The sequence below is a fragment of the Lithobates pipiens genome, unplaced genomic scaffold (genome assembly GCF_037356315.1).
Source record: "Lithobates pipiens isolate NorthernLeopardFrog02 unplaced genomic scaffold, aLitPip1_a1.2 Scaffold_19, whole genome shotgun sequence".
Taxonomy (NCBI): domain Eukaryota; kingdom Metazoa; phylum Chordata; class Amphibia; order Anura; family Ranidae; genus Lithobates; species Lithobates pipiens.
Genome location: NW_027507764.1, coordinates 35480203 through 35492077, shown reverse-complemented (window position 1 = coordinate 35492077; position 11875 = coordinate 35480203). Strand labels below are relative to the sequence as shown.

General features: G+C 40.6%; 1 protein-coding gene across 1 annotated transcript in view; it reads right to left on the bottom strand.

Moving 5' to 3' along the window:
• Window positions 1-6794: 6794 nt before the first annotated feature.
• LOC143995895 (phospholipase A2 inhibitor gamma subunit B-like) overlaps window positions 6795-11875 on the bottom strand; it is a 42210-nt gene continuing 37129 nt past the window's right edge. The window contains exon 6 of the mRNA XM_077490644.1: window positions 6795-10293. Coding sequence (XP_077346770.1) covers window positions 10127-10293 — 167 coding nt within the window. The 3' untranslated portion in view covers window positions 6795-10126. The remainder of the gene's footprint in view (window positions 10294-11875) is intronic.

Below are 11875 nucleotides of genomic sequence, written 5' to 3'. Positions count from 1 at the left end.
TATTTTCAAACTTGCAGCACAATTGCTTGCTATCTGGGATACAGAGATCAGTGCTAAAAATATGCACTGTCACTGTACTAATGACACTGGCTGGGAAGGGGTTAACATCATGGATGATCAAAGGGTGAAATGTGTGCTTAACTGCTTGCCGACCAGCCGCCGCAGTACAACATGACTCGTGTGAATCACCGTTATGTTTCGTCGCTCCCTCTGGTGGTCACTAGGGGCGTGCGCGCGTGCCCGCAGCTCGCCCCCGGAGCTGATGCGATCGATCACAGCACGGTGAGAACCGGAATGTCTGTGTGTAAACACAGAGATCCGGGATCTCTGAGGGGAGAAGTGACAGATCGTGTGTTCATACAAAGTATGAACAGCGATCTGTCATCTCCCCTACTCAGTCCCCTCCCCCCTTCAGTTAGAACACACATAGGGAACAAAATTAACCCCTTGATCGCCCCCTAGTGTTAACCTCTTCACTGCCAGTGGCATTTTTATAGCACTGATCGCTGTATTAATGCCAGTGGTCCCAAAAAAATATGTCAAAATTGTCTGATGTGTCCGCCATAAAGTCGGAGTTACTATAAAAATTGCAGACCATTACCAGTAAAAAAATTAATAATAATAATAAAAATGCTGTAAATCTATCCCCTATTTTGTGGATGCTATTACTTTTGCGCAAACCAATCAATATATACGCTCATTGCGATTTTATTTTTTATCAAAAATATGTAGAAGAATACATATTGGCCTAAACTGAGCGAAAAAAATGTTTTTTTTTATATATTTTTGGGGGATATTTATTATAGCAAAAAGTAAAAAATAATCTATTTTTTTTTCAAAATTGACGCACGTTTTTGTTTATAACGCAAAAAATAAAAAACGCAGAGATGATTAAATACCACCAAAAGAAAACTCTATTTGTGGGGGAAAAAAGGACGCTTTTTTTTTTTATTTTTACTAAAGGAAGTGATGGATTTCTCAGAAAAAAAAAAAAAAAAAAAAACAAACCCCTTGCTGGCAGAACAGAGCTCTGCCTTGTTTACAAGCTCTGTTCTGTGTCTCTCCTCGCCGATCAGTGGAGGGGTTGGCTAATCACAGCAGCGCTGTGACCCCTACCCGGAAGTGCCGGATCTCGTACTAGGTATGTGATCCAGCGCAGGAGAGCCGCTGTGCCACCGTGTAACTAAGTTATGCGGTCCGCACAAATGGTTAAAGAGAACAGTATACAGGTGAAAATAAACACAAAATTTAAAAAAATACTTTTTTTTTTATTTAATTTTTTTTATAGAGGTCAGTAGACATGTGCAAAAGGAAAAGATTCGTTTAGTTTCGTTTTAATTCGTTAATTCATTAATTTCGTTTAGTTATATTAGTTAACTTCCTTAAATTCGTTTTTGGATTTTGTTTAGTTTTCTACCGAATTCGAAAAATCGGGCACATTCGAAAATATTTCAACGAAATTCGAAAATATTTCTACCGGATTCGAAATGATTTCAACATGATTCGACATTATTTCAACCACATTCGAAAATATTTTGTGACCCAACTTTAGGGCCATGTATCTCGGGGTCACTGTGTTGGCATACCAAATTTGGGGTTTCTAGCTATAAGTGACCCCGAGATATGTGGCCCCAAAATCGGGTCGCAAAATGTTATTAGTTAATAGAGCAGAGAATGACATTTTGCGACCCGAATTTGGGGCCACATATCTCGGGGTCACTTATAGCTAGAAACCCCAAATTTGGTATGCAAACACAATAATACTAAATCTACAACATATCAAAATTTGAAGTGTCTAGCACCAAGTGACCCCGAGATACATGGCCCTAAAGTCGGGTCACAAAATATTTTCGAATGCGGTTGAAATAATGTCGAATCATGTTGAAATCATTTCGAATTTCTAGCTATAAGTGACCCCGAGAAAATGTCATTCTCTGCTCTATCTGCTCTAATAACTAATATCATTTTACGTTATTCCCAAGTAACACTGCGCTATCCCAAAAAAAAACAAAAATAAAGCTGCTAACACAATCACAAGGATATAAAACAGTGAATCATTTGCAAATATTAAAATATAGTGTAGCGCTAAAAAAAGGAAAAAGTGACCTTACGTATATCAATCAGTGATCACATAATGTTTAACCAGACATTAAACCCAAAATTATGTAACATACAAAAGATACACCTTATGTGCATAATTCATTAGTGTAAAAAATAGTCCAAAGAAAAAAAAAAAAAAAAAAAAAAAAAGGTCTCTTTGTGAGTATTAATCCAATCCAAACGTGAGGTAAAAATCACCGTCCACCTTCTTTATATGAGACTAACATGCAGGACCCATGTGGTATTCCCATCACCATTTACGATATCAGCTTACCAGATGTATTAGATCCAAGCGAATATACATTCGAAGGATCACAAAGGCTTGTGCATTCGTATGCAAATTTTTCAAAGACAAACTCTCCAGGGAAGTTTCGGATCGGACTAATCCATTCCAGTACCCAAAACAATTGTCAAATCTTCAGCGATAAAATCCAACTCAAATTGTTGAACCCATACAAAGAGAAATGAGGGCCACAATAGTGTAATTCCGTTTATGAAAAAATTTAATAAAAAAGGTAATGAACTTACATATGAACAGAGAATCAAGCGCTTATTCCATAAAAATACTGCTACAGTAGGAGTCCCGACGCGTTTCGTCCTCAAAAGACGTCATCTGGGGTCCGATCCGAAACTTCCCTGGAGAGTTTGTCTTTGAAAAATTTGCATACGAATGCACAAGCCTTTGTGATCCTTCGAATGTATATTCGCTTGGATCTAATACATCTGGTAAGCTGATATCGTAAATGGTGATGGGAATACCACATGGGTCCTGCATGTTAGTCTCATATAAAGAAGGTGGACGGTGATTTTTACCTCACGTTTGGATTGGATTAATACTCACAAAGAGACTTTTTTTTTTTTTTTTTTTTTCTTTGGACTATTTTTTACACTAATGAATTATGCACATAAGGTGTATCTTTTGTATGTTACATAATTTTGGGTTTAATGTCTGGTTAAACATTATGTGATCACTGATTGATATATGTAAGGTCACTTTTTTTCCTTTTTTTAGCGCTACACTATATTTTAATATTAACTAATATCATTTTGCGACCCGATTTTGGGGCCACATATCTCGGGTCGAATCATGTTGAAATAATTTCGAATGCGGTTGAAATAATTTCGAATCATGTCCAATTCATTCGAATTCATTCGTTATATTTCTTTCGTATTCGTTGTAATTTGTTATTTTTTTATTCGGACATTCAGATGCATCCGAATGTCCGAAAGATGCAAAATTCGGCCGAATTTCGATTCGTTACGAAACGAATTGCACAAGCCTAGAGGTCAGTATGTTAGGACAAAAAGGGCAGGGAGCTGTAAAATGCATTACTGTATCAGGACTAATTTTGGAGTAATTTGTTTGGCCTTTGCATGATTTTGGATTCTCAATGCTCTGCACAGTCCTACATACACTGCTGGTTTTATTTTATTTTATTTCATTGTTGGCTGTTTCCTCTTTTTTTTTTTTTTTTTACAGCATTAGTGCAGTTATTTAGTATATATTTAGTATATGCAGTACAGAAATCTGTCGGCTTACTGTAAGTCTGTAGACCTCTTCACATGTTAGAGCGTGTTTTATTACCTCTTTAAACAGGAAAGCCGGATTTTCAGATGAAGGTTGTGAGGTCGGGTTCTCTCTTTTTAAACTTTTCCACACGTTTCTGTCATTGCTATTACTGTCTTAGGAGCAGGGGAGAGCTCGGCTGGGGGTCAAGGGTGCATAACTGGTATAAATAGAAATAAAAATCCCAGTATATACTGTATCCCGTAGTTTGTAGGCGCTATAACTTTTTTTCGCAAACCAATCAATATACGCTTATTGGGATTTTTTTTCCCCAAAAATATATAGCAGAATACATATTGGAATAAATTTATGAAGAAATTTTTTTTTTTTTTTTTTTATTGGGTATGTGTTATAGCAGTAAGAAAAAAAATATATATATATTTTTTCAAAATGGTTGGTGGTCTTTTTTTGTTTATAGAGCAAAAAAAAAAAAAAAAAAAATGCCACCAAAAGAAAGCTCTATTTGTGGGGAAAGAATGACACAAATTTCATTTGGTTACAGGGTTGCATGGCCGCCCAATTGTCAGTTGAAGTAATGCAGTGCAGTATCGGAAAAAAATGAATACAAAAAGAATACATATTGGCATAAATTTATGAAGAAATTAAATTTTTTTTTTTAACATTTTTTTATTGGGTATGTGTTATAGCAGAAAGAATATATATATATATATATATATATATATATATATATATATATATATATATATATATATATATATATATATAATTTTTTTTTTTTTTTTTTTTCAAAAATTGCTGGTGGTCTTTTTTTGTTTATAGAGCTAAAAAAAAATAAAAAAATGCAGAGGTGATCAAATGCCACCAAAAGAAAGCTCTATTTGTGGGGAAAGAATGACACAAATTTAATTTGGGTACAGCGTTGCATGGCCGCACAATTGTCAGTTGAAGTAACGCAGTGCCGTATCGGAAAAAAATGGCCTGGTCATGAATGGGGGTAAATCTTCCGGAGGGCAAGTGGTTAAGAAAATAAAAGTATTTATTTATACGAGCTTATGAAGTCTGTCAACCATGTAATGGCAAATTTTGCCCAAATTTTTTATTTTTTTTTGCAGGCTACTGATTGCCGCCGTCCGTCTCCCACGGGGGTTGGGTGACGTAAGTGCAAGTGAGGGGGGGGGCAGGTTTGTTTGCCACCCCCCCCCCCCAAATATTGAGCACCAGCCGCCACTGCTCCCAACCTGGCTTAGCACTGACTTACCTATGACATCACTACAGGAGGGCTCTAATTAAAAGGGTTCAGGCCCCTGTTGGCACTGTCTGGTGTAACCAGGCACTATTATGGCTCAGAGCCACCTAGTGGCAGACTAGCTAACTGCACCTGCCTACAGACGGCTTTCATTAAACCCCTTCGCTCCTAAGGGTAAAACAAACGGTAATGCCAAAGCACAATTTTGACACGTGTTAGTAAAACTGTACATATCATCACCACTACTTTGTGCATCCAGGTGGATTATACCATGTCTTTTTCAGGACAAATTGGGCTTTTCTTTGGTGGTAAATGGTAATGGAAATCTCCTGATTTTTTTATTATTAAAGAAGAACTTGCCAAAATAGTAAAAAAATAAAATAAAAAATGAATGTAGCTGTATATTTTTTGTTACTACCATAACCTTCCACCAAAGAACAACCCAAAATAAATTCTCCTGCTCTGGATGATCGCAGCGATACCATATATGTGTGTGTTAGTTGTTTGCACCCTTAAATATAATTTTTTTTTATTGTATAAATATATTTCAAAAAAATCTTTTAGAACAGAATGGGGCTCTGATTGTGTCTCGGAGGAGTATGAAAAACAAACAAAAAAACCCCAGATATTTATACAAAAGTAAACAAGTTTTTATTAAACTAAAAGACAAAGTTTAAAATACTTTACAGTCTTTAGTGATTCAAATTTTGAAATCAGGGATGTGCTGGTTCCCAACAGGTTCCTACAAAGAATAGCCTACGCGTTTCGTGGGTGAAACCGCTTCGTCAGGGCCTTGAGAATAGCACAGATGAAACCGTCAACAGGTTTCTACAAATAATGGCCTACGCGTTTCGCGGGTGAAACAGCTTCGTCAGGCCCTTGAGAATAGCACAGATGAAAACGTCATGACGTTTTCATCTGTGCTATTCTCAAGGCCCTGACGATGTGGGTTTCACCCGTGAAACACGTAGGCCATTCTATTGTAGAAACTGGTTGGGAACCAGCACATCCCTGATTTCAAAATTTGAATCACTAAAGACTGTAATGTATTTTAAACTTTGTCTTTTAGTTTAATAAAAACTTGTTTACTTTTGTATAAATTTCAGTTTTTTTGTTTTTTTTCATACTCTTCCGAGACACAATCAGGGTCCCATTCTGTTCTAAAAGATTTTTTTGAAATATATACAGTAAAAAAATCTAATTTCTTCATCAATTTAGGCCAACTAACACACGCATATGTGGTATCGCTGCGATCATCCGGAGAATTTATTTTGGGTTGTTGTTTGGTGTATTTTTTTGAACTATATTTATACATTTTCTTGGGATGGTGCCTCTGTAGGAGTATCAGTGTTTCACGCTCACCCCACCCCTACACATAATTTTTTTTATTGGATGTGTTTTATAGCAGAAAGTAAAAGATATTGTTTTTTTTGTTTTGTTTTTTCAAAATTGTCATTCTTTTTTTGTTTATAGCGCAAAAAAAAAAAAAAAAAAAAAAAACGAGGAGGTGATCAACTACCACCAAAAGAAAGCTCTATTTGTGGGGAAAAAAAAGAATACATTGTTTTTGAGTACAGCGTCGCACGACCGCACAATTGTCTGTGCCGTATCGCAAAAAAATGGCCTGGTCATGAAGGGGGGTAAATCTTCCGCAGGTCAAGTGGTTAAATCGTTTTTTTTTACGTTTGTGGTGCTCCGATACAGTTAAAGCAGCAATGAACCCAAAAGCAAACATTTATTATATTTCATCTTACTTATGTGATGGCTGCATTCGTTTTCTTTTTTAGTCTTTCTTTCTTCTATATTCATCTGGCGATCCAGCCAGCAAGTCTGCTTTTTTTTTTTCAAAATCACAAGCTCTCCAGCAGAATTTATCAGTTTACATGAATGGAAAAAAAAAAAACACTTAACACTGGCAGGGGTGATTAAAATGATCAGCTTTTATTTATTCATGTAAAACCTCAATCTCAAAAGAAAAAAAAACAAAACTGATTGATGTAGCTGATTATAAAGTGTGAGCTTGCATTTGGCATAATGTCCTCTTGGATCTTCCCTCGCATGCAGCCGTGGGGGCCGCGCTGGGGCACAATCTGTCACCGGACACAGCCGATAAGTGATCGTGACAGATTGCGATCAGTGTTCTGGCCCGCTGTCGGTACCATGTGATCACTGTGACCAATCACAGCAGATCACATGGCAATTGTAAACAATGGATGGCTTCCTTTCATGTCATCCGCCACACCTCCCAACATTTTGAGATGGGAATGAGGGACACCTACTAGCAAATGTATGCAGGCATAGGACACGCCCCCTGCCACACCCCCTTAAAGGGGAAATAACCAAAAAAAAAAAGGTTATTTAAATCTACAAGTGCTTTTTTTACCACTATATTGGCTTTTAAAATGTACAAATGTAGCAATTTAGAATTTGGATGAAAGGTTTAGCGCTGGGAAACACTTTTTGAAAGATAAAAAGTGCATTTTATATACAACTATATAGATCAGACCAAAATGAGGGACAAATGAAGAGGAAAGAGGGACAGAGGGCTCCAAATCAGGGACAGTCCCTCGAAATCAGGGACAGTTGGGAGCTATGCATCCATTGTGTGCAATTGTGTCTCGAGCTGTGATTGGTCACAGTGAGCACATGGTACAGACTGGGCCTATCACAGCTAATCACAACAACACACACTGAATAAATCATTTTCATTCAGTAACAATTGTTGTTTATACCAATAAAATTCACCGGTATAAGCAATCATAATGTGTAAAAAAAATAAAATAAAATCTTCATTACTTCCCCAGAGTAGTACAATGTTACTGTAGTAAGTGTTCTCTGAGTGTTCAGCTCACTTCTACACTGCTGGGAAGAAGGGGGACCAGGGAAGGGAAGCAGATTACATTTAAACCATAAAGGCATAGTAAATCTTTACCAACTGTTGGTACAAAAAAATGTTTACATAAATAATTCCTCGATAGCCGCAAAAGGATATAAATCCACTCCATTTGCCAACCCAGATATTGCCTTGGAAAAGAAAAAAAGGACCAAATGGTGCATTCCAAAAAGAGCCGGAGTGTCAGACAAGTGAAGCTGCTCCATCCAGGCAAGCCACCCTACTAACGCGTTTCACTCCGCCCACAGGGCATAGTCATGGTCCTTCACGGCTAAGCCCTGTGGTTGGGGGGCGAAACGCATCAGTTTTGTGGCCTGGATGGTGTCGTGTGTCGGGGTGTGGCCTGGATGGAGCTGGGCTGAAGCTGCTTTCACTTGTCTGACATTCGGGCTTCCTTTTCGGAGTGCAGTGCTTGGTCTTTCTTCCTTTCCACGCCTGCATATTGAGCCGGGGTGGGCTTTTCTACGCCGCCACCTTTTCAGTCACTGGACCCAATTGGGATAGGGACCTGTAGTGGCACCCCAAGTTTTCTCATTTTATGGTCATGGATATTACTTAAAGTAGCAGTGACCTCATCACTGTGCTGTACATAGCTTGTGCAGAGCTGTGGGAGGGGCCTATCAGGCTCCACCCGTTACAGGCTGCCTTCAGAAAACCACAGGAGGGGGAGGAGACAAACCCATCACCCTGCTCAAGTAGAGAGAGAGAGAGAGAGAGAGAGAGAGCAGAGCTGTGGGAGGGGCTCAACAGGCTCCACCCACTACAGGTTTCCCGCAGGAAACTACAGGAGGGGGCGGAGACAAGAACAGTCACCCTGCACAAGGAGAGAGAGAGCTGTGGGAGGGGCTCAACAGGCTCCACCCACTACATGCTGCCTTCAGGAAACTACAGGAGGGGGCGGAGACAAGAACAATCACCCTGCACAAAGGGAGAGAGGAAAGCTGTGGGAGGGGCCCAGCAGACCCCACCCACTACAGGCTGCCTGCAGAAAGCCACAGGAGGGGGGAGGAGACAAACAAGTCACCCTGCTCAAGTAGATAAAGAGAGAGCGGAGCTGTGGGAGGGGCTCAACTGGCCCCACCCACTACAGGCTTCCTGCAGGAATCTACAGGAGGGGGTGGAGACAAGACCAGTCACCCTGCACAATGGGAGGGAGCAGAGCTATGGGAGGGCCCCATCAGGCTCCACCCACTACAGGCTGCCTGCGGGAAACTACAGGAGGGGGTGGAGACAAGACCAGTCACCCTGCACAAGGGGAAGGAGCAGAGCTGTGGGAGGGCCCCAGCAGGCTCCACCCACTACAGGCTGCCTGCAGGAAACTACAGGAGGGGGTGGAGACAAGACCAGTCACCCTCCACAAGGGGAAGGAGCAGAGCTGTGGGAGGGGCCCAGCAGACCCCCCCCCCCCCACTACAGTCTGCATGCAGGAAACTACAGGAGGGAGTGGAGACAAGATCAGTCACCCTGCACAAGGGGAGGGAGCAGAGCTGTGGGAGGGGCCCAGCAGACCCCCCCCCCCCCCCACTACAGTCTGCATGCAGGAAACTACAGGAGGGAGTGGAGACAAGATCAGTCACCCTGCACAAGGGGAGGGAGCAGAGCTGTGGGAGGGCCCCAGCAGGCTCCACCCACTACAGGCTGCCTGCAGGAAACTATAGGAGGGGGTGGAGACAAGACCGGTCACCCTGCACAGGGGGAGAGCGCAGCAGTGACCAGTCTTTATGTGCACAGAGGTAAAGTCTCACACTGGATTGCTGCACAGATCTGGAAGAAATACACATAATGCAACAAGGGGTCTATTCATAAAAACTTTGCTGTGTGAATGTCTCAGCATTTGCACAGTTGTTACAGGATAATCCTCATCGTTTTATTGAATACGCGTGTTTCCGATTCACGAATAATCCCCATAATGTGTTTATTAAGAGTATTTTCTTTGATCATCAGCTCCATCTAGTGGCCATAATGGTATATTTTCCTAATTGCTACTTTTAAGGAAAGTACCATATCATAGACTACTAGATGGAGCTGACGATCTGAGGAAATACACTGATGAAACACATTATTGGGATTGCTCATGTTGGCTGTGCGAATGTCTCAGCACATTTTTTATTTATTTTTGTATAAATAGACCCCCAAGGTTCAAACTGAGACAAGCGTCTCTTGTGTGTCTTAGACAAGTTGGAGTCCAGAGGAAGTTCTGACCATACATACAAATTAAATTACGATGGTTGTCATTTGCTCCTTCAATAAACGAGGTTAATTCCAGGCATGAGATTTCTTTTTACAAGCACCTCCCATGGTCCTGATGGATTGGATGTGGAGATGAGCGCAAAGGTAATTCTACCACGGCAGAGGGGGCTCAGCCCAGATAAACAACCGCGAGGAAGGCAGCGATGGATAGCGAGGACGCGATCTGAGAACTGCGATTGTTGGAGCATCCCCCATAGCACTGCGTCTTTATACCGTCATAGCCGAGGTCCAGATCGCAGGCCGTCTGTGTCGCGCATCCCGCCATGGCGATGGAGTCTGTGGAGAGACAAAGTAGCCATTCAGATTTTGATGTAATAACATTTTGATACATTTGAAAAATAAACGTCAATCATCAATCCATGTAATATTTATTTTACACCGATAATTGGGCACTCCTTCAGTCTGGCACAGTTGTGCCGGCTCCTCTGCTGGACTGACATGGCTTCCTCTGATTTTACCGCACACTGTGAGCTTCTCACCATGTGCATTAGAATCCGCAGGGTGATAGAACTCCCCACCCCCCAATTCCTGGCTGCAAGATGTTCAGCATCATCTAGCTCTTTCCCACCCAGCCTGATGGTCTCTGGCCACTCATTCATTGGATTTCAATCATGGAGGCTCAGCATCACATTTGGGTGTTACTTAGAGCGGTCTACTTAGACCCCCATACACACTATTGGATTTTCTGCAGATTTTTGTCTTCAGAATTACCAAAACCATGTAGTGCAAGGGCCCTGCCTGATTGCATACAAATTAAGTTTTGATCTCACATTACAGTGGGACCTTGGATTACGAGCATAATCCGTTGCAGGAGAATGCTTGTAATCCAAAGCACTCGCATATCAAAGCGAATTTCCCTATAGAAGTCAATGGAAACAAAGATAATTTGTTCCGTGTTGACTTCTATTACATGCAATACCGCATGTGGCCAGAGGTGGGGGGGGGGGCGCCGGAGAGCCTTGGAAATACTCGGGGACAGCTCGGCTGAACTCGGAAAGCCTCGTAAAGAGTATTTCCGAGTGTTTGCGAGTAGTTCCGAGTATTTTCGAACGGCTACGAACCATTCCGAGTATCCCTGGTGCCCCCCGAACCTCTGGCCAAATGCGGTACTGCACCGCCCATTAGCTTGAATTCTGCTCGTTTTGCGAGACAACACTCGCAAACCGAGTCAGAATAAAAAAAAAAAAAAAGTTGTTCGTCTTTCAAAACGCTTGTTAACCGCGTTGCTCGTAAACCAAGGTTCCACTGTACATGGTTTTGGTAAATCTGAAGACAAAAATCTGCAGAAAATCTGATAGTGTGTATGGAGCTTTAGGAACACTCACTCCTCCAGACTGACATCCACCCAGCAAGGCATTCTGATATTTGCATAACTCCTCCCAAGAGTACTGAGGATGCGGTGATGTTTTCTACACTATATTACCAAAAGTATTGGGACGCCTGCCTTTACACGTACATGAACTTTAATAGCATCCCAGTCTTAGTCCGTAGGGTTCAATATTGAGTTGGCAATTTTTTATTTTGAGAATCTTGCAAACAAGAAACACATTCCAACTTTTTTATACAAAAATAAATAAATATTATATATACATTTATTTTTTTTTATTTTTTTTATATATACATACACACATATGCATAACATCTTGTATACACGACCAAACATAATAATAAAGGCTTACTTCAACCTATAATACGGGAAACAAAAAGGTTTTTCCCAACCAAGAGAAATATCTCTGTATTATACCATATATACACATACACATTATATATACATACACACACATACCCATTACTCAATTTGATTACCATTCAGACCAAGAAACATAGATTATCATGTGTATGTAGCCTTTCTTCAAAA